The 23,338-nt window shown below is 45.6% G+C and overlaps 1 protein-coding gene across 30 annotated transcripts in view; it reads left to right on the top strand.

Moving 5' to 3' along the window:
- The window catches only part of LOC129857957 (protocadherin gamma-C5-like), a 193,666-nt gene extending 171,874 nt beyond the window's left edge, over positions 1 to 21,792 (top strand). For 28 of the 30 annotated variants that reach the window (XM_055926747.1, XM_055926741.1, XM_055926746.1 and 25 more), the window contains exons 2-4: positions 6,613 to 6,671; positions 14,417 to 14,514; positions 18,957 to 21,792. In XM_055926747.1, coding sequence (XP_055782722.1) covers positions 6,613 to 6,671; positions 14,417 to 14,514; positions 18,957 to 19,264 — 465 coding nt within the window. In that variant the 3' untranslated portion in view covers positions 19,265 to 21,792. The remainder of the gene's footprint in view (positions 1 to 6,612; positions 6,672 to 14,416; positions 14,515 to 18,956) is intronic. The other 2 variants (XM_055926722.1, XM_055926724.1) reach the window with 1 other exon arrangement.
- Positions 21,793 to 23,338: the final 1,546 nt, after the last annotated feature.

Below are 23,338 nucleotides of genomic sequence, written 5' to 3'. Positions count from 1 at the left end.
TTTAGCCTAGCTAGTGATTATAGTTTTGGTAAAGTCCCTACAGGAAGAGGGCAGTGGGTAGTGTGCTGGTTTAGTTTGTGATAATGCCTCTTGTGTAGGCTATGTGTCTCTGGTGAATTACACAGCTTATATCTCATGATGGGAGAGCACGGGTGTTTTCCTGGTTATCTGATTTTCTATTGGTCTGTTTTTCCTTTCGTGACTGTCATGGTCATCATGACTCTCTCTCTCTCTCTCTCTCTCGCTCTGTGTGTCTCTCGCTCTGTGTCTCTCTCTCTCTGTGTGTCTCTGTCTGTGTGTCTCTCTGTTTCTCTCTCTCTGTTTCTCTCTCTCTCTTTTCTCTCACTCTCTCTCTCTGTGTTTCTCTCTCTCTCTCTGTGTTTCTCTCTCTCTCTTAGGCTGTCCACTGGGGTCGTTAGGGTACCATCTGTCTCCCTGCTCCAGTGACACGTGTAGTACAGCAACGATAGAGGGAGGGTGAGAAGGATGGAGAGAAAGACAGTGAGGGAATCACATTACGCACGTGTGCCGCAGTGACAGACAGATTGGCCTCTAATGGACTAGAGCCACAGAGAGGACACAATCAGCGTGTGTGTGTGTAAACAGCGTATAGTCAGGCGCTCCAAGCCCTACAGCAAGATGTAATCTTAGCAGGGCCCTAGGTCCCCAGGGTCCCATTGTGACAAACAGAGTGACTTCTCCTCTCATTTCAATAGCAGTGTGTAGTTCCTCCGCAAAGGCTTTTTGTATATGGAACCGCCGGAGTGTGTAGTTGTGAACGTGTAGTACTGAGTGTGTAGTGCAAACCCCCACCTTCAGGCTATGTGTGTGCGGTCGCATTTACATTATGTGGCTAGATCTGTATGTCAGGGTCGGCGCGCATGCTGGTCACGAGAAAGAGACGCCGATTTTGGACGTTTGTAAAGGTCCCGAGGACGTCGACAGGTGCCTTCGTTGGCGCTCCCCAAAAACAAAAGATGGCACAGCACTTGGCTCAAACTGGCCAGGCTCAGAGCCAGAGTGCACTGTTTCAGACCACCGCGCCGTGGCAGTTCAGTTCTCCAGCGAGCAGGGAGTGCTTGAATGATACTTAATGGAAACAGCGTATTGTTTTTGAATTGTTTTGTTTTAAGCCTTCGCCATGCCACAGCCCTGACCTTAACCACTTGGAATTCATTCCGAAACTTAACCCTTTGAGTTGTTTCTGTTTGAACCCTGTAACCATTCCGAATTAACTCTGTAACCACACAGAATGAATTGGTTATCATCCAATTACGGCACATTCCGAAATGAAACTATGAGATCAGGTTACAGGGCGTGTGGTCACGTGCGACAACTAGATGTGGGAGCGTGTTGTAAAAACTCTGTTCTTACGGATGAAGAAGCAGCACATGCTGCCAATTGGGCCGCGTGGCTCGGTGAATCCGTCCCCGAGTCATCTACAGGATCACATGGTGTGAGACTGTGTCTCAGTGTGGTCCTGTGTGTCAGTATAAATCTCACCAAAAGCCTTCCTTTTCATCTCTCATTTTGTCTCCAGTCCTGGACTTAGCCTCCTGGCGGGTCCTACATTGTCAACTCTGTCTCTAGGATCCGTATAGCTTTCAGCATTAGGATTCATGATAATCTGTTTTTTCCTCCAGTGTCATCATCTGAATGGCTTAGGAGGACAATGGAACTGAAAAGCATTTATTGTGATAGCCGGGAGAATATTGTGTGGGAGTTAGCGTGTGGGGATTTGGGTTGGGAGACTGTTAGAAAGACTTCCTCTTTCAGACAGAGCACCAGGTGCAGTCTAGCCGCAGTTCTGTCAATGCCAAGAGGTGTGGGTGTGAGCGTGTGTATTTTGGTGTGTGTTTGCGTTTGGAAACCGTAACTTCCTCACACGACACACAGCACCAGGTGGGGCCCAGCCTGTGTGAGAACCATGCCGGCGGAAGGTTTGTGTGTGAAGTGTGTCCGCGCGCGCGCGCGTGTGTGTGTGTTTCAGCGGGAAGAATCCTGCCGATGAATGTCCTCCCATTCATCAGATTATGGCCAGTGCTCAAAGAGTTAACCTCTCATTGATCCACTGAACCAGATGTGCTTTCTTTTCCGGGGTCGGACTCGGGACGCACACTGGCATGGAGCCCAGATGTTCATGTCCCAGCGATTAGCGCCTTTTTCTCTTGTGTGTCCAGAGCTTTCACTCTGTGATCGTCCTTCTTTATCAGATAAAGATCAGATATGGACTGAGATAAATCCTCAGTTCATACAATTCTCTGCCGTTGTCTGTACAAATGATACTGTTTTCATGTGTAATGAACAAAAATATCAAGGCAACATGTATACTGAGTTATTTAAAAAAATATATATATATTTAACCTTTATTTAAACCAGGAAAAGCCCATTGACTCCCAGAGTCTCTTTTTCAAGGGAGACCTGGCCAGGAAGGATAGTATACATGAACCAAGTAAATTAGTCAATTGAAATACGTCAATTAGGCCCTAATCTATGGAGTTCACATGACTAGGATGCAGATATGCATCTGTTGGTCACAGACACCTAAAAAAAAAAAGGTAGGGGCGTGGATCAGAGAACCAGTAAGTATCTTGTGTGACCACCATTTGCCTCATGCAGTGTGACACATCTCCTTCACATAGAGTTGATCAGGCTGTTGATTGTGGCCAGTGGAAATTGTCCTACTCCTCTTCAATGGCAGTGCGAAGTTGCTGGATATTGGCGGGAACTGGAACACGCTGCCGTACATGTCAATCTAGAGCATCCCAAACATGCTCAATAGGTGACATGTCTGGGGAGTATGCTGGCCATGGAAGAACTGGGACATTCTCAGCTTCCAGGAATTGTGTACAGATCCTTGTGACATGGCGCCATGCATTATCATGCTGAAACATGAGGTGATGGCGGCAGATGAATGGCACGACATTGGGCCTTAGGATCTCATTGCGGTATCTCTGTGCATTCAAATTGCCATCGATAAAATTCAATCGTGTTTGTTGTCCGTAGCTTATGCCTGCTCATACCATAACCCCACCGCCACCTTGAGGCACTCTGTTCACAATGTTGACATCGGCAAACTGCTTGCCCACACAACGCCATACACGTGGTCTGCGGTTGTGAGGCCGGTTGGACGCACTGCGAAATTCTCTAAAACAACATTGGAGGTGGCTTATGGTAGAGAAATGAACATTCGATTCTCTGGCAACAGCTTTGCTGGACATTCCTGCAGTCAGCATGCCAATTGCACGCTCCCTCAAAAGTTGGGACATCTGTGGCATTGTGCTGTGTGACCAAACTGCACATTTTAGAGTGGCCTGTCATTGTCTGCAGCACAAGGTGCACCTGTGTAATGATCATGTTGTGTAATCAGCTACTTGATATGCCACATCTGTCAGGTGGATAGAATATCTTGGCAAAAGAGAAATGCTCACGAACAGGGATGTAAACAAATTTGTGCCCAAAATCTGAGAGAAATAGGCTTTTTGTGCGTACGGAAAAATTCGGGAATCTTTTATTTCAGCTCATGAAACATGGGACGAACACTGTACATGCTGTGTGTATATTTTTGTTTAGTATAGTAGTAGCTTAGGGACATGCACAGGTTGTAAGGCAGTAGGTTCTCTACCTATTAGTGTAACTCTGTCCAGTGATAGTGGTAACTGTGTTAGAAGCAGTCAGTCTGGTAAGTCTCTATGGATCAGAACAGGAGAACCATAATCCCTATCTGACCTCAGAGCAGACAGAGCTTCTCACTGAGGGAGTTCAGTGGGTTTTCATCTACTCTGGTCACTTTCTGGTTTCTGCCCTTAATAACTGACTCTGAGGGCCTCCCGGGTGGCGCAGTAGTCTAGAGCACTGCATCGCAGTGCTAACTGCGCCACCAGAGTCTCTGGGTTCGCCCCCAGGCTCTGTCGCAGCCGGCCGCGACCGGGAGGTCCGTGGGGCGACGCACAATTGGGCTAGCGTCGTCCGGGTTAGGGAGGGTTTGGCCGGTAGGGATTTCCTTGTCTCATCGCGCTCCAGCGACTCCTGTGGCGGGCTGGGCGCAGTGCGTGCCAGCCAAGGGGGCCAGGTGCACGGTGTTTCCTCCGACACATTGGTGCGGCTGGCTTCCGGGTTGGAGGCGCGCTGTGTTAAAGAAGCAGTGCGGCTTGGTTGGGTTGTGCTTCGGAGGACGCATGACTTTCGACCTTCGTCTCTCCCGAGCCCGTACGGGAGTTGTAGCGATGAGACAAGATAGTAATTACTAGCGATTGGATACCACGAAAATTGGGGAGAAAAGGGGATAAAAAATAAATAAATAAATAATAATAATAATAATAACTGACTCTGGATCAGCTATCTGGAGCCCTGGTCCCCATCAGGAGTATTATGGGTGGATTTATAAGGGCAGAAAGTAAGAACACATTTACTTGAGAACTGTTGATGTTCTAACAGAAGGTTGTGCTCTTAGTAACGCCACTTGACCCTTTTAATGTGTGATCTGTGAACGCAGTCACAGTATAGGACATGCTTACTCAGATCTCATAGCGTTCCGGTGGAACGTCACCCGAGCCGCGAGTCGGTTTCCTTTTATTCCCTACATGCCTGTGGCGGTACCTGACCTTGGAAATGACCTCTGGGAGTGAGACAGGTTTTTTACATTTTTTATTGTGGCTGCAGTGAGCGTCACACCGCTGGAATGTTGGACCCCCTACTAATTTTCAGATGAAAAATCACTTGTTCTCTTTTTCCCCTTTTACTGCCATGGCGACTGCCGCCAAACCAGCAGAGCGAAAGGGGGAAATATACATCTGTCAGTCTGTCTCTCAGATTGAGACAAAATGCCCACTGGACGAGCGGAGAAGATTAGGTTACACGTCCACCCCCCTGTTTCTTCCCTCCCAGTCATCATTCTGTAATTTCGAGGTCTATTGATAGTTCAAAGACCTGGGTGTTCCCGTTTTATTTACATTCTTGCAAATAATATGTAACCAGATAGCCAACCATTAAAGATGGCCGCCTCGAGTCCATCTGCTCGTCTGGATCCGTCTACAGAATCCATAACAGGATAGAATTTGCACACAAAGCGAGTGATGTGTATTATTGTGTTACATGCGATGAAATCAGAGACCCTGGGGTAGACTGACATGTACACCCGTACTGGGTCATTTTGGCGCAGCTTGTAAATGACACGCTGGTGGTGAAGGTGTTATTGGATAGCGTGTTTCTCGCTCTACCCCTCTCGCTCTCTCCCCATACCCTCTTCTTCTCTCTCTTCTGCCCTCTCCCTCTCTGGTCTCTCTGTGGTAGGACACTTGTGTTAATAATGCAGGGGAGGCGGGCGGCGGCCGTGCTAGTTTGTCTGGGGAGCCTCTCTCTTCTCTCCTGTTCTCTCCACCATTGTCGATTAGGAGACAGAGTCTGGAACACAGCCAAGGGTCTATTCACCGCCTCACTGCCAAGCCACAGAGAGAGGGAGAGAGAGGAAGGGAGAGGGGAAGGGAAAGAGAGGAGAGAGAGATGGGATGGGACAAGAGGTAGAGGCGGAAGAAAAATGGATGTGGGTTGGGACTTTAGGATTAAAGAGAAATGGGGGTGAAAGAGAAGGAGGTCAGAGAGAGGCTTTTATCTCTTCTAAAAAAAAACAAATCTTCCCTCTCTGGTCAATTTCGCAAACTGTATCTGTTCATATTAAAACAACAAACAGCTGCTATATTCAGCGGACGCTTATTTTCTATGACTGCTCTCTCCCCCCACCCCCCATGTCACTCTCTCTCTCTCGGTCTCCCTGTGTCTCTCTCTCTTACACAGGCACTCAATTAGCTTCCATCTCTCCCAACAACCACTGACTGCATGAGGAGTCCTTTGGGCACTCAGTCATGGCCCTAGGGATCTTAATGGCTCTAGTAGCATGTCAGAGTTCTCATCGCTGTGAATCAGCCAAGACCACATTTTAGACCAGCACTATTTGTGTGTCACCTATTTGTATTGAACCCGGTGGATCAATGTTAGGGAGTTTGTCATCAATGAAGCCCTCGTCTTGTCTGAATCTGAGAAACACAGACATTGATCATGTAAAAGCTTCAGTGGAGGCTTTATAAAGTCTGACGCACTGTAGTGAGGACAGAGTCATTAATGCAACAACAGGGACCGATCTCTACTGCATATCTTGTGGAATCCCATACATTTGGTTGAGTTTTTGTTTTGTGCCCGTAATTGGGAGCGGAGTCCCCGTCTCTGTGTGTGCCTCTGTGCGCTTCACTGACGTTTTCTGCTCCATGGATTTCAGAACAAAATGGCCACCCATCCAGGCTGAGAGATGTATGCCTTTTTATTCAGCCCCCTGACCACAGGCAGAAAGACTACACGCGAGAGGAGGCTGGTGGGAGGAGCTATAGGAGGACAGGCTCATTGTAATGGAACGGAGTCAAACATTTGGTTTCCATATGTTTTATACCGTTACATTGATTCCATCCCAGCCGTTACAATGAGACAGTCCTCCTATAGCCCCTCTGGCATGCCACCTCTGACACACACATGGATGGACAGAGACTGGAACGATACACGCATAACGTCCTGTTGGTGTGTAGAAACAGAGATTTGACGTTGTATTTTGTGTTCTCTTCACAGCAAAAGCCTCCTAACGCCGACTGGCGCTTCACCCAAGGACAGAGACCTGGACCCAGTGGGTGAGTACATAGACTCTTCTGCGCACACACACACACACACACACACACACACACACACACACACACACACACACACACACACACACACACACACACACACACACACACACAAGAGATGGGGAGACATAGATTGAGCGATGGCTAGCAAAGAGAGGGAGAGAGAGAGACGGGATTAAGGAGAAGCTGTGGTCCTGTGAGGCTCAGTCGGTAGAGCATATGGGCCAGCCATACATCAAATGGATGCACGCATGACTGTCAGTCGTTTTTGAATCATTTAGCATCTGCTAAATGGCATTGGGCTCCTGAGCGGCGGAGCCGTCTAAGGCATTGCGCCACTCGGGAGTGCAAGGGGCGTCACTGCAGTCCCTGGTTCGAATCTAGGCTGCATCGCATCCGGCCGTGATTGGGAGCCCCATAGGGCGGCGCACAATTGGACCAGCAATCGTCCGGGTTTGGCCGGTGTAGGCCGTCATTGTAAATAAGAATTTGTTCTTAACTGACTTGCCTAGTTAAATACATAAAGATTAAATAATCAAATACAAAAAATACATTATATTAGGAAGCAGTAGGAACATACTCATTGTGCGCAGCGGAGGTGATATCAGCAACTGAAGCACATTGACTTTGTGTAGATGAGAATCTGGAGCTCCTGAGATTCCATCTGAGCCCTGACTCCTCTGAGTGAACAGTCAGATTCTCCAGGCTGCTCTCTGCCTCACACACAAAATGGCCGCCATTCCTCTCCCTCCCTCTACTCTCACAGAGTCTGTGTGCCATCACTCAGTACTGCTGAGGAGAGTAGAGGAGCAGAGTGAGGGGGGGGAAGGGAGAACAGAAGTGCACTAACATATACACATTCTAGCTCATTGATCGCGTTTGTGTTTCCATCTGGGTGATAGCATCTGATTGATCACTTGTGATTTACTGTTTGGACATCAGTGATTGGCTGTTTCATGGTGGTAGAGGGGAAACTGCATCTACTGACATAAATCAGTTTGTGTGTGTCTGTGACCGTTTGCCTCTTTCATCGGTTATTTGGCCTAGATTGTGTGCCAAACTGCTGATCACGCCGCAACAGTTCCCAAAACAGAACATTTACACAACACATTCCATGAGTCAAGAACCATCTAAGTGAGTGGGTGGGGGGGGGGGGGCTCTCCTGTCCTAGCTTGCTTCTCCTACCACTCGGGACCCACACACACACACACAGTTTTAACAAGGAACAAAAACATGAGCGCTTTCCATATTGGACGCCACTGAGGTCATGGATACATTGGAAAACGATCCATTTGGAAAAAACTGGCTTCTTCTTTGAGATGGATGTCAAAGGCGCAACACTTTCCACAGAAACGCGGAGCTCCGCTGAGCTGATGTTGCCTGGTTTCTTCCTGGCCTGTAGATCCAGATAGAATAGTGTAACACTCCTCTTGTTCTTCCAGTCTCTACAACTACAACGGCGATCACATGAGATGGACGCCGAAGCGAGGCACAAGGTACCGACGTGTGTGTCAGCATAGAGAGTGTGGTCACTTCATGGCCTCGACAACTTGTTCTGGATCAGTTTGTTTTGAGGCACCCGTAAATAGGTCATGTTGAAACTGTTTGTAAGGGAAACTGATCTAAAACCAGTTGTTAAGGGCAGAGAGAAGCTACGGTGGTTCTTCCTGTAGGTAGGTAGAGCTCTGCAGTACTGTGTGTAGATACCCCTGACCCGTTAGCCATAGCGCAGATTCACTAGCCTGTGCCGAACTGGGCTATTGGTCTCTCTGTGAAAGTCCGACTTTGATGAAGATCTCCGATTGGTTCACTTCGGTGCAGTGTGATGTTTGTAGTTTGTGCTCTGTGTGTATTTCGTGGTAGTTTTACTTAGCGTGGCGTGGTTGTGTAATCAAAGACTATAGAATATTTGTCCTTTTTAGTTTGGTGTAAAATGTGTTTAACCTGTTTGGCGTGCAAGCCCGACCTCGGACCGAAAATGACACCCCTGCAGGGCGCGAAATTCAAAATCTATTTTTTAAAAATATTTAACTTTTACACATTAACAAGTCCAATACAGCATTTGAAAGATAAACATCTTGTCAATCCAGCCAACATGTCCGATTTTTTAAATGTTTTACAGAGAAAACACCACATATATTTATGTTAGCTCACCACCAAATACAAAAGTGGACAGACACGTATGAATTATGATTATGAAGTATGAATTATGATTGAAGTAGCATGCACAACCAACCGAAATAAACTAAAACCAACCTAAAGAGCCCAGAAAAAACGACCTCAGATGACAGTCATATAACATGTTACACAATAAATCTATGTTTTGTTCATAAAAAGTGCATATTTTAGCTATAAATCAGTTTTACATTGATGCTACCCAAAAATGCTAATACATAGCTTGAGTCTGAATCCAGCCGGGAGTAGCCAGAGAAAATACATACACCAACGTCGGCTACTAATTACACCTCATAAAACATTTCAGAAAAACATATGGTGGATAACTAATGAAAGACAGATATCTTGTGAATACAGACAACATTTCCGATTTTTGAAGTGTTTTACAGCGAAAACACAATATATCGTTATATTAGCTAACATCATAAGCTAGCATAAGGCAGCATTGATTCTAGTCAAGCGCTAGCCTAGCACAGTTAGCAGAGTTAGCATTCAACAGTTCGACATATATATGAAAAAGCATCCCAAATTGGGTCTTATCTTTCTTGGTACTCCATCAGAATGTTGTAACGGGGTCCAATGTCCAGTAGAGTCTTTAGTTGGGTTCCAGAACGAATTATTTCCCTCTTTGGTTAGCTAGCACGATAGCATTGCTGCGCTAGAAAGCTTTTCTTCAAAAAATTCTTCCGTCGTTTCACATCTAAAGTCCAGAATAAATTGCAATAATATAATTAAAGTATATTGAAAAAACATACTTTAGGATGATTTTGTGACATGTATCAAATAATATCGTAGTCAGGCATCATATTCAACGTTATCTACCTTGTTCCAGAAGCCGAGATCAAATTATCCTTCGCGCCCGGATTTTTATTTTAACTGCGCAGGTCTCACAAGAAGTTGTGTTATTCAGTCCAGGGACGAGATATTCGACTCCTTTCAATTCTCACTTCCGCATTACAGTCTGACGAACGCCTCTGACGTGTCCCTATGGTCACAAGTCAAATGGCCTTTTATAGAGAAGGTCTTAAAGAGACACATCGCATTTTGGGAAACTCAATTCGGCTGGGAAAATGGCTGTAAAATTATTTCTGTTCGACTTAGAGAAACAATTCAAACCTTTTTAGAAACTACAGACTGTTATCTATCCAACAGTAGTAAATATATGCATATTGGAAAATAAAAAGTTTCTTAGGAGGCCGTTTGAAAATGTGCACACATTTTCCAGTTTTTTCAATATTCAGCGTGCAGCCATAACAGGTTAATCCCAAGTAGAGCGGGTGCGTTGAGTTTGCTGCGTTCCCCAGACACAATGACACTTGTAGATATCCTATATCACGATGTGGTCTTCTTCTCATATGCCTTTTCCTGGTGACCAGAAAAGAGGGCTTTGAAACGACTGTCTGATGAGAGATTGGACCCAGCTGGCTGAGAGGGCATTGAACAGGAACGTCTAAAGAAGGAAGGGAATGTAATCTACTTTATAGAAGGATTGGACAATAGTTCCCATAGTTGAAGTGGACAGTAGAGTTTAGGAAGCGGTTTGAAAGGCTTATCTAGATAAGATGCCTGTTTCATGCATGGTTACAGAAGCAGCTCTGACTGACCAGTTAGAATGACTCCTCTGGACATGACCAGTCATCATCTCAGCCACAGGAAGAGATAGTCCTGAAAGCAGGAAGTGATTATATGGACCACAGGAAGTCATAGAGCTGGGAGAGGCTAATTAGTGATAAACAAGGCGTCCTCTTTGTCTCTCTAGTCCACAAAAGGAAACCAATCAAAATGGCAGTCCTGCTGGCTCCACTTACCATGCTTTAACCTGGTCTGGTTCTCATTTTGGATGCTGGCACTGGTCAAGGACTCTTTCGCACTTTGGCACATAAGTAATACCCCCTTTAAAAATGTGGCTGAACATTTTGGCAAGCTGGACCGCACCACTTCTTAAAAACAAAAATCTTGATCTCCCTCTCTCCATCCTGGTTACTTTCTCAGTCCATATGCCTTTGTCCAGTGGGTTTTTAATTGGTTCCAAGCAGAGACCAAAGGAAGGGCATTCGCTTATTTTTTTTTACTGCAGCCAATAACACACACACACATTCTTTTTTTACTGCTGCTCATAGAAGGCAGTAAGCTGGATGTGAGACTCTCACGTCCTTTTAACCCCTCGCGTGCCATTCTGTTTCTTCTCTGGCGCTTCAAGCAGGGGCACAGCCTTTACCCACAACCCCCTGGTGCTACTGCTTTAGACCATCAAACAGCTACTGAAATGGTCCAATCACTGAGGGACTGATGTGGATCAAAACCATCAGTAGAAATGCCAGACCTCAATCTCTCTCTGTCTGTGTGTGTGTGTGTGTGTGTGTGTGTGTCTCTCTCACTAAGAGGTATGGGAGTTGGTGTAAGTCGGTGAGTGTAATCAAGAGCAGGTCTACTCCTTTTCTTCCTCTGCATGCAAAATGAGACTTTAAACAAAACAGCCCTTTGAAGATTTACGCTGCCCATATGGAAATGTTCAACGCTCCGTGTGTGTGTGTGTTGTGTAGCCAGCTGTTCCCTTTTAATGTGGTGCCATTATGTTTCATCACATTTACTATGTTTTGTTGTGCTGGTGGCCATTGTTTAAATAGTGAGCCAACAGGTTTCAGGTACTTTTATTTCCATTTCCAGCAGACATTTTGAGCAAAATGTTTGTAACATAAAACCACAGTGTCGAATCACAATACATTTAGTATCGGCACATACAGTACCAGTCAAAAGTTGACACACCTACTCATTCCAGGGTTTTCCTTTGTTTTGGCTATTTTCTACATTGTAGAATAATAGTGGATACATCGACACTATGAAATAACACATACAGTTGAAGTCGGAAGTTTACATACACCTCAGCCAAATACATTTAAACTCAGTTTTTCACAATTCCTGACATTTAATCAGAGGAAAAATTCCCTGTCTTAGTTCAGTTTGGATCACCACTTTCTTTTCAGAATGTGAAATGTCAGAATAATAGTAGAGAGAATGATTTATTTCAGCATTTGTTTCTTTCATCACATTCCCAGTGGGTCAGAAGTTTACATACACTCAATTAGTATTTGGTAGCGTTGCCTTTAAATTGTTTAACTTGGGTCAAACGTTTTGGGTAGCCTTCCACAAGCTTCCCACAATAAGTTGGGTGAATTTTGGCCCATTCCTCCTGACAGAGCTGGTGTAACTGAGTCGGGTTTGTAGGCCTCCTTGCTCGGACACGCTTTTTCAGTTCTGCCCACAAATGTTCTATGGGATTGAGGTCAGGTCTTTGTGATGGCCATTCCAATACCTTGACTGTGTTGTCCTTAAGCCATTTTGCCACAACATTGGAAGTATGCTTGGGGTCATTGTCCATTTGGAAGACCCATTTGCGACCAAGCTTTAACTTCCTGACTGATGTCTTGAGATGTTGCTTCAATATATCCACATAATTCCCCCTCCTCATGATGCCATCTATTTTGAGAAGTGAACCAGTCCCTCCTGCAGCAAAGCACCCCCACAACATGATGCTGTCACCCCCGTGCTTCACGGTTGGGATGGTGTTCTTCGGCTTGCAAGCCTCCCCCTTTTTACACCAAACATAACGATGGTCATTATGGCCAAACAGTTCTATTTTTGTTACATCAGACCAGAGGACATTTCTCCAAAAAGTATGATCTGTGTCCCCATGTGCAGTTGCAAACAGTAAACAATTGTTGGAAAAATTACATTTGTCATGCATAAAGTAGATGTCCTAACCGATTTGCCAAAACTATAGTTTGTTAACAAGACATTTGTGGATGGGTTGAAAAACGAGTTTTAATGACTCCAACCTAAGTGTATGTAAACTTCCGACTTCAACTGTATGGAATCGCATAGTAACCAAAACCGTGTTAAACAAATCAAAATACGTTTTTATATTTGAGATTCTTCAAAGTAGCCACCCTTTGCCTTGATGACAGCTTTGCACACTCTTGGCATTCTCTCAGCCAGCTTCAACAGGTGTGCCTTGTTAAATGTTCATTTATGGAATTTCTTTCGTTCTTAATGTGTTTGAGCCAATCAGTTGTGTTGTGACAAGGTAGGGGTGGTGTTCAGAAGATAGCCCTATTTGGTAAAATACCAAGTCCGTATTATGGCAAGAACAGCTGAAATAGGCAAAGAGAAAGGACAGTCCATCATTACTTTAAGACATCAAGAGCACTCAATCCGGAAAATTTCAAGAACTTTGAAAGTTTCTTCAAGTGCAGTCGCAAAAACCATCAAGCGCTATGATGAAACTGGCTTTCATGAGGACTGCCACAGGAAAGGAAGACCCAGAGTTACCTCTGCTGCAGAGAATAAGTTAATTAGAATTACCAGCCTCACAAATTGGAGCCCAAATAAATGCTTCAGAGTTCAAGTAACAGCCATATCTCAACATAAACAGTTCAGAGGAGACTGCATGAGTCAGGCTGTCATGGTTGCTTCGCTGCAAAGAAACCACTACTTAAGGACACCAATAATAAGAAGAGACTTGCTTGGGCCAAGAAACACAAGCAATATACATTAGACTGGTGGAAATCTGTCCTTTGGTCTGATGAGTCCAAATTTGAGATTTTTGGTTTATCCGCTGTGTCTTTGTGAGACGCAGAGTAGGTGATCAGATGATCTCCGCATGTGTGGTTCTCACTGTGAAGCATGGAGGAGGAGGTGTGATGGTGTGGGGGTGCTTTGCTGGTGACACTGTCTGTAATCTATTTAGAATTCAAGGCAGACTTAACCAGCATGGCTACCACAGCATTCTGCAGCGATACGCCATCCCATCTGGTGTGCACTTAGTGGGACAATCATTTGTTTTTCAACAGGACAATGACCCAAAACACACCTCCAGGCTGTGTAAGGGCTATTTGACCAAGAAGGAGAGTGATGGGGTGCTGCATCAGATGACCTGGCCTCCACAATCACCCGACCTCAACCCAATTGAGATGGTTTGGGATGAGTTGGACAGCAGAGTGAAAGAAAAGCAGCCAACAAGTGCTCAGCATATGTGGGAACTCATTCAAGACTGTTGGAAAAGCATTCCTCGTGAAGCTGGTTGAGAGAATAGCAAGTGTGCTAAACTGTTATCAAGGCAAAGGGTGATTACTTTGAAGAATCTAAAATCTAATTTGTTTTGTTTAACACTTTTTTGGTTACTGCATTATTCCATATGGTTTATTTCATAGTGTTGATGTCTTCACTATTCTACTCCAATGTAGAAAATAGTCAAAATAAAGAAAACCCTTGAATGCGTAGGTGTGTCCAAACTTTTGACTGGTACTGTAAGTATCAGCATAATATTGTATAGTTAGGTCCCCTGGACCTTGTGTGCGTTTGTGTGTGTGTGTGTGTGTACGCCATCTTCGTTTCTCTGCGTTGCCTGCAGGCTGTGTCTGCTAATGATCAGACCCTGTAACTTGACATCAAAGACCACCAACCGTCACACCAGGGACCAGCAACACACAATAACACAAGCAGAAAAGATGACAGTTCTAAAATGGCCGCTGGTTGTTGACATATGTGTCCTATCTCTCGCTCTGTCCCTGCAGGGCTGGAGGTCCCCCTGAGATGGCCATGGGAACAGGACCCTGGCCCAACCCCCCCACTGAGGCCGAGCAGCTCCAAGCCCTGATGGCCGCAGCCAACGGTGAGTCCAACAATTCTCCATTCATCTCTCTATTTTTCTATCCCATCTTTCTATCACTTGTTCCCACATCCTCTACCACTCTCTCAAGCCCTCTTTTGTTATGGTCTACCTGCAGACCCTCCATATCATACTCTATCCCTCTCCTTTCATCACCACCACATGCCTATGCCTCTGACATTCAATAATTTCCTCTCTCTCATTGTAGTGTTGTATAATGGAGAGAAGGGCAGAGTTGGGGGAGAGGGGAAGGTAGGTAGGGAGGGGTCAGGGTTTGTTCCTGTTTGGTTAGAGGGCATGCAGCCAGACTCATTGATAAAGCCCTCTCTATCCTCATTGATGTTCTATGGCCCACTGTACTGGCGCACACACACACACACACACACACACACACACACACACACACACACACACACACACACACACAAGTTCAAAGACTATATCAAATGCTACCAGCAGTACTCCAGATATATACAGTAACTATTACAGAAACCTGTTTAATGCAATAATATTACAGTGCTTAGTGTTTGCACTGTATACAGTTCCCACACCTGCGAACATATATTGGCAAACAGAATGCACAGTGTTAGCACACACACATGACACAGACACACACAGTGTTAGTACACACACATGACACAGACACACACAGTGTTAGTACACACACATGACACAGACACACACAGTGTTAGCACACACACATGACACAGACACACACAGTGTTAGCACACACACATGACACAGACACACACAGTGTTAGTACACACACATGACACAGACACACACAGTGTTAGCACACACACATGACACAGACACACACAGTGTTAGCACACACACATGACACAGACACACACACAGTGTTAGCACACACACATGACAAAGACACACACAGTGTTAGCACACACACATGACACAGACACACACACAGTGTTAGCACACACACATGACAAAGACACACACAGTGTTAGCACACACACATGACACAGACACACACACAGTGTTAGTACACACACATGACACAGACACACACAGTGTTAGCACACACACATGACACAGACACACACAGTGTTAGCACACACACATGACACAGACACACACACAGTGTTAGCACACACACATGACACAGACACACACAGTGTTAGCACACACACATGACACAGACACACACACAGTGTTAGCACACACACATGACACAGACACACACAGTGTTAGCACACACACATGACACAGACACACACACAGTGTTAGCACACACACATGACACAGACACACACAGTGTTAGCACACACACATGACACAGACACACACACAGTGTTAGCACACACACATGACACAGACACACACAGTGTTAGCACACACACATGACACAGACACACACACAGTGTTAGCACACACACATGACACAGACACACACAGTGTTAGCACACACACATGACACAGACACACACACAGTGTTAGCACACACACATGACACAGACACACACAGTGTTAGCACACACACATGACACAGACACACACAGTGTTAGCACACACACATGACACAGACACACACAGTGTTAGCACACACACATGACACAGACACACACAGTGTTAGCACACACACATGACACAGACACACACACAGTGTTAGCACACACACATGACACAGACACACACAGTGTTAGCACACACACACATGTTCTCTTGCCCGTGCAGAGCAAACGATTCAGAGCTCTATGACATCACAGCCCTTCCCTTCCCCCTATGCTTTTTCTGCCGCAGTTACTGCACACACACACACACACACACACACACACACACACACACACACACACACACACACACACACACACTGCGAGTGACTCATTCTTGGGCTGTTGCTGCAGATTGCCTTCTAATCAGTCTAACACAGAAACACATCAGATTGGCCTTGAGAGCAAGGCCCACTAACACACACACCTCTGTGTGGTAAGACCTATTACCACAGAGACTCCTGTCATTGTTTCCATTGTGATTACTGCCATTGACACATCAAATAAAATCTATTTTTATTTGTCACATGCTTCATAAAACAGCAGGTGTAGACCAGCAGTGAAATGTTCACTTCCGTGTCATTTTCCAACAATGCAGAGTTTAACGTAAAGAGAAAGAATGACACAAGGAATAAATATACAGTGAATAACTATAATGAGTAACAATAACATGGCTATATACAGGGAGTACCAGTATCGAGTCGATGTGCAGGGGTACGAGGTAATTTAGTAGCAGTCTTTTTAGCAGTCTTATGGCTTTGGGGTAGAAGCTGCTCAGGGTCCTGTTGGTTCCAGACTTGGTACACTGGTACCGCTTGCCATGCTGTAGCCGAGAGAACGGTCTGTGGCTTGGGGTGGCTGAAGTCTTTGACAACTTCTTGGGCCTTCCCCTGACACCACCTGGTATAAAGGTCCTGGATCGCAGGGAGCTAGGCCCCAGTGATGTAGTGGGCTGTACTCACCACACTCGGTGGCGCCTCTTGCGGTCGGATACCTTGCAGTTGCCGTACCGGGCGGTGATGCGGCCAGTCCAAATGAACTTTTTGAGGATCTGAGGGCACATGCTAAATATTTTATGCCTCCTAAGGGGGAAAAGGCATCGTCGTTCCCTCTTCACAACTGTCGACCATGTTAATTCCTTAGTGATGGTGACACCGAGGAACTTGAAGCTCTTGACCCGCTCCACTATCGCCCCGTCAATGTGGATGGGGGCGTGCTCGCCCCTCCATTTCCTGTAGTCCACGAACAGCTCCTTTGTCTTGCTAATATTGAGGAAGAAGTTGATGTCCTGGCACCACACTGCCAGGTCACTGACCTTCTCCCTATAGGCTGCCTCATCATCGGTTATCAGTCCTACCACCGTCTCGTAGTCAGCAAACTTGATGAAGGTGTTGGAGTTGTGCGTGTCCATGCAGTCCTGGGCGAACTGGGAGTACAGCAGGGGACTAAGCACGCACCCCTGAAGTGCGGTCCACGTGTTGATGGTCAGAGTGGAGGATGTGTTGTTGCCTACCCTCACCGACTGAGGGCGGCCCGTTAGTAGGTCCAGGATCTAGTTGCAGAGGAAGGTGTTCAGTCTCAGGGTCCTGAGCTTAGTGATGAGCTTGAAGGACACTATGGTGTTGAACGCAGAGCCCATGAAGTCCATGAATAGCAATCTCACATAGGTGTTCCTCTTATCCAGGTGGGGGAGGGCAGTATGGAGTGCAATAGAGATTGCGTCATCTGTGGATCTGTTTTGGCGGTATGTCAATCGGAGTGGGTCCAGAGTGTCTGGGATGATGGTGTTGATGTGAGCCATGACCAGCCTTTTCAAAGCATTTCACGGCTATAGATGTGAGTGCTGCGGGGGTGAGTGCTAAAGATGTGAGTGCTACCCCCTCCCTCAGACACACACACACTCCTCCCTCCTAGACGCTGCTCACACACACACACACCGGACATGATCCTGAGGTTTCCATTGGGAGAGTGATAGAACGTTCTGTCTCTGGCTGGATGATGTCTATTGGTCATCACAATGAGATGGAGGAAACACTCCCTCAGACAGAGCCGGAGCCTGGCTGCCAGACGAGTCACGATGACGACTGGAAACAGAGCGATCAGAATGTTATTCAAGGCAGCTAGATGTTTATGCAGTAGTGCCATCGGTGCCTGCTGTTCCTTGACACTATCAAACAGCGGTTGCACAACCAGGATAGCACAGCCAGTTACAAAGCAGAAACAACATTGTGGAAGAAGCTCTTGTCCCAGATTTTTTTCCTCTGAAGTCTAATTATACTAGCTTGAGTGTGTGTGTGTGTGTGTGTGTGTGTGAGAGAGAGAGCTTGTGTGTGTGTAAGCATGTGTGTACATATAGTATATATAGATGTGTGTGTGTGTGTGTGTAAGCGTGTGTGTGTTTACGGCTGTGTGGAGCAGAGCCAGAGAGCAGGGAATAGCGGAGGGGACGTGTGTGTGTGTCTCTGTAGCTCTGCAATGCAGGGGCTGGGAGAGAATTACGAGCTAGAAGCTACGTCACCCGCACACAGCCAGAGCACACATAATGGAAAAAGACACACACACACACACACACAGCAATGAACACAGATGCACACCATAAATGCAAAATGTTCTCCACCTCGACAAAATGTCAGCACATTCACCATTTTGTAACACCAGTCTCTCTCTCTGTCTCTCTCTTTTTTTTCCTCACTCACACTCTTGCAGTCTCTCTCAATTCTCTTATTTTCAGTCCAATTAGCTTCACATAAGCATGCTAACAGTTTCACCAAAGCAATGAGTGCTTTAGCATATATACAAGTCACAATGGAAATGTAACAAATCGTGAGCATCAATGCATATTGCAGGTCATCACTGCAATGTCAGAACACCTTATTCATATGTTCCATCTCTCCTCTCCTCTCCTCCTCCCCGCTCTGCCCCTCTTTCCCCCAGAAGTGAGCGAGGCGACCGCAACCCTGGGGCCGGGCACCATGGGACTAAGCACCCGTTACAGCCCCCAGTTCACCCTGCAGCACGTGCCGGACTACCGGCAGAACGTCTACATCCCTGGCAGCACCGCCACCTTGACCTCCAACCCCCAGCAGCAGCAGCAGCAGCAGATGCTGATGCAGCAGCAGATGGCAGCCCAACATCAGGCCCTGCAGGCCCAGCCCTCCGAGGCCTCGGCTCAGCCTGAACCCCCCAAGGCTGCCCAGACCCCCGCCTCCAAGAAGAAGTCCACCAAGAAGGAGAAGAAGTAGGATGGGTGGAGGATGGATAGATATGGAAAATACGATGAGAAAAGAGAAAACCGACCCGATGAGAACTGAAATCGTCCCCCCCCCCCCTCTCTACCGCCCCATCCCCTACACCTCCTCTCAATGCGTTTACTCTAACCAGGGTCTGGATTCTATTGGTCACGCTCATATGATAACAGGAAATGTGGAGATGTTTGCGAATGTTTGTCTTTGGGCTCTGGAATGGGTTGAAGGTTTAAGAGCGAACAGCGTTAACATTTTGTTTTTTGTTTTTGTTTTCTTTCTGAAAGCTATCTAGAAACAGTTGTTTTTTTGGAAAGCCTGTGTTCTTAAAAAAAAAAAAAGTATTAATACTATTTGCAGATACGGAAGACATGCGGGTTCAGGGGGGATTGTGTTTTGGTTAAATCAATGAATTTGAATTCACTTCAGACACAACAGTTTGAGTGTAAGCAACTTTGCTTGGATAACAAGGCTTTGGCCAGTGACGTATTCACAGGTGGATATTTTAACGATGTTCCATAAGATGTTTCATGTTGGATTATAATTATAATTCCTTATTTTCCTGAGATGGAAAGTAGATCCTTGCTGACTATACTAGATTGCCATGATAAGATTCCTATATAGGATCAGCCTTATAGGATCCTACACCACAGCTCTTTGGGACACGGGAACGGGTATTCCATTGCACTGGTACAGTAGTATTCCACTCTGCATGTCCCTATGTGTTCAAACCACAGACCTTCTAGAATATTCAACTATGCATTGAATTAGTGTTGCAACGAGGACGACCACCTTAAAAAAAATACAGGTCGACGAATGCCCTCGTAGCATTTACCTGACGTGGTAGCTAAAAATGATAAATATTATTTTGTAAGCATAGTTAAATGGTAAGATTTCAATCTTTCACTGTTTTTATGACCTGAGCATGAACCCTATTAGAAAACTAGCACTGAGGGGGAAGGGCATGTTATAGTACTATCAGCCCTATTTGCTGGCTTGGTGGCATAGTAGGCGCTGCCCCCTTTTAAAACGACCCAGATGGGTATAGAGACCCTCCTGCTGTCCACCCATGCACCTCTATCCCCTCCTCAACCAGATGATGTGCCCTCCCCTCACTGGCTGTCCCACTTTGAGAGCCAGACCATAGAGATGCACTGTTCATACTATAAAGATGAGACGCAGGGTAACAAAAATAACTTCAAAGTAGAGATCTTTAACGGCGTGCTTAGGAGTTAGTCACTTCTTAGGCCGCTAGAGTCTAGATTGAGCGTTCATCCCTTGCTACGTACCCTGAAGTGCTGATGACTATATTTCTTGATGTGGGAAGTGTTTTTTTGATGACTCAGTAGTATAAGATAAGTATGAAGTCTTTTCTTTGCCGTCAGTCCGTCCGTCTGTCCGGCAACTAGCTGGACACCACTGCATGAAGAGGCAGCTTGCAGGCTGGGTTCAAGGGGGAGTGGAGAGGGGTGGGCTGAGGGGTACGACGTCTGGGTTGGTACAATTAGATTGACGGGGAGGGGGGAAATGACCTTGGCCCTACTCACTGAATGTACACAGGCACCACTGTTGACCCTCCCTCCTAGTCCACCCCTAAACGTCCTCTAATGCACTGACCCAGGTTAGAGGTCAACAGAGACAAGCACATCCCTCCATGTCACAGAGGAGATACCACTTCAGAAGCAGGGAGGGTGGACAGAGTTAGCTCCTCGCTGTACCTATCCCGTCAGTGTAAATCCCTTCTGGCAACGCTAACCTCAGACTCTCCCCTTGCTTCCATCCCTCCACCCCTTGGTCCTGTGAAGGCTCTCCCCCTCTGTAAATAAACACTAGTCCTGTCGATGGTATGAGCCAATTGTTTGTATAGTACGGACCACATCCAGAATTTTCAAACTAAAAGTCCCTTCTCCTCAAGGCGTGGCTTACTGGAATGTGTTGTATTTGTTTTTCAAGAAAAATAAGAAAACCACAGCGGGAGAAAAAAAAACGATCTCTGAAATGTTCTTCAACAGTTTTTGTTGCAATGTAGTAACTAAGCACCACGAAGGCCAACTAACTAACTCTTCAGTGTAAATATAAAGAAAGTTGCTAATAACTTTAGACGATAAGTAAACAGAGTGACACACACGTAGACTAGTTAACTTGTGATATGTGTTGCGCATATTATTGTGTTCATTTTCTCTATCTCTATTTTACTACCCTGTAAAGAAACGAAACAAAAAAATGATATTGAAAAAATGTTTCTATCCTTCTGTAACCTTTTTCTGTGCTTTATATTTCTTGTGCATTTGCGCAAGAATGCCTCTCTGTCCATATGAGCAAATTATTATAAATATTATATATGTGTGTACGTCCGTCCGCTGCTGAATTAATCCTCTCTCGTGCTGTAATATCTTTCTTATGAAATGCTTAGATCTCCTACGCTCCTCCCGGTGTTAATCTCTTCATTTTTATGCTAATATTTATATTGCTGTTTTATTTTCTCTTGAACACTGACATTTCAAATAAAAGGCTCTGAAATCATTAAATGCTCATCTTCCTTCTTTTCTAAACATCCGTCTCGGTTTGTACGGTAACTAAAATACAATAACTTTATTTTTCCCGAGGGAACTTAAGAGGGTGTCTTTTTGTTCTGTATAAAATCACAATACAAAAAGTCTACACAATTCACAGTGCAGAATGATACAGTATTCAAGACAAACACAAAGTCCCTATGAATATAATTGGGTTCCTTGAGTGGTGCAGCAGTCTAAGGCACTGCATCTCAGTGCTAGAGGCGTCACGACAGACCCTGGTTTGAGCCCGGGCTGTATCACAACCAACCGTGATCAGGAGTCCCATAGGGCGGCACACAATTGGCCCAGTGTCGTCCGGGTTAGGGGAGGGTTTGGCCGGGGTAGGCCGTCATTGTAAATACGAATTTACGTGATTATGCTACAATTTAAAATCTGTATCATGATTATAGATGGGCCTACCCAAGGCATTACAGTCCATCAAATAAGTAAGTATTCCAGTCTTTTGTTTGCCAGGGGCTTTAAGTGGCAGTAGTTCTGCATCAGTTCACTGAGTGGTTGTAGTGTTTCTCCGTTTTAACTGTGGCCCACATCCACCAAGCTTCATCAGCACCACGCTCTCCCACAATCCTCTGCTCCCAGCAGACTCCGCTCCCTCCCACGCCCGTTTGAAGTATCTTCTGCAGTGTGAATACGGAGGGAAATGGGATGAGGGGAGGGTGAAAGAGGAGACAATGTTTCCTCAGCAGAAATGTGTTATTCTCCTACAGTCTTCTAAGTGAATGTGGACACACCTTATGCAATACATATCTGAAGACTAATTTGGGGATTTAAATGAATCACATTCCATACGTATGTAGGGCAATCTATGGAACTATGCAGAACAGTATACAGAAATGTATGGGAAGAAGGTCAAATGTTGAGCTTTTAGGTACATTAGCCCAGTGCTATATAACCACTACACTTTTATACTAGGCTACACAATTCTATGTAATTGTTGAACTACTTTAGCGTCACACAGTGATCTAATTAAGCAATAAGGCACGAGGGGGTGGGGTATATGGGCAATATACCATGGCTAAAGGCTGTTCTTAGATACAGCCCTTAGCCCTGTGTGTAGCTCTGTCTTTGAGCTGTTCTTGTCTATTGATGTTCTGTATTATGTTTCATGTTTTGTTTTGGACCCCAGGAAAAGTAGCTGCTGCTTTTGCAACAGCTAATGGGGATCCTAATAAAATACAAAATACTGTCAATATAACACAAACCCGCGAGGTGCCTTACTGCTATTATAAACCGATCACCAACGTATTTAGAGCAGCAACAATAACGGTTCTGTCAGCCAATCAGCATCCAGGGCTCGAACCACCCAGTTTATAATACAGAATCATTCATACGATAACACATCGTGGCTTCTGCTTGACTAGCATCAGTGGGATCCTAGGGGCTTCAATCCGGACCGCAGAAGATCCGCGTTACTTACAGCAGGGTTGACATTTCAAGGAGCTTGCCGATTCAGCAGACACGCAGCGTTTACCATTCCTTGGCCCATTTTGAATCTAGG

This window comes from Salvelinus fontinalis, chromosome 6 (assembly GCF_029448725.1).
Source record: "Salvelinus fontinalis isolate EN_2023a chromosome 6, ASM2944872v1, whole genome shotgun sequence".
NCBI classification, from domain to species: domain Eukaryota; kingdom Metazoa; phylum Chordata; class Actinopteri; order Salmoniformes; family Salmonidae; genus Salvelinus; species Salvelinus fontinalis.
This window is presented reverse-complemented; position numbering and strand designations above follow the sequence as displayed.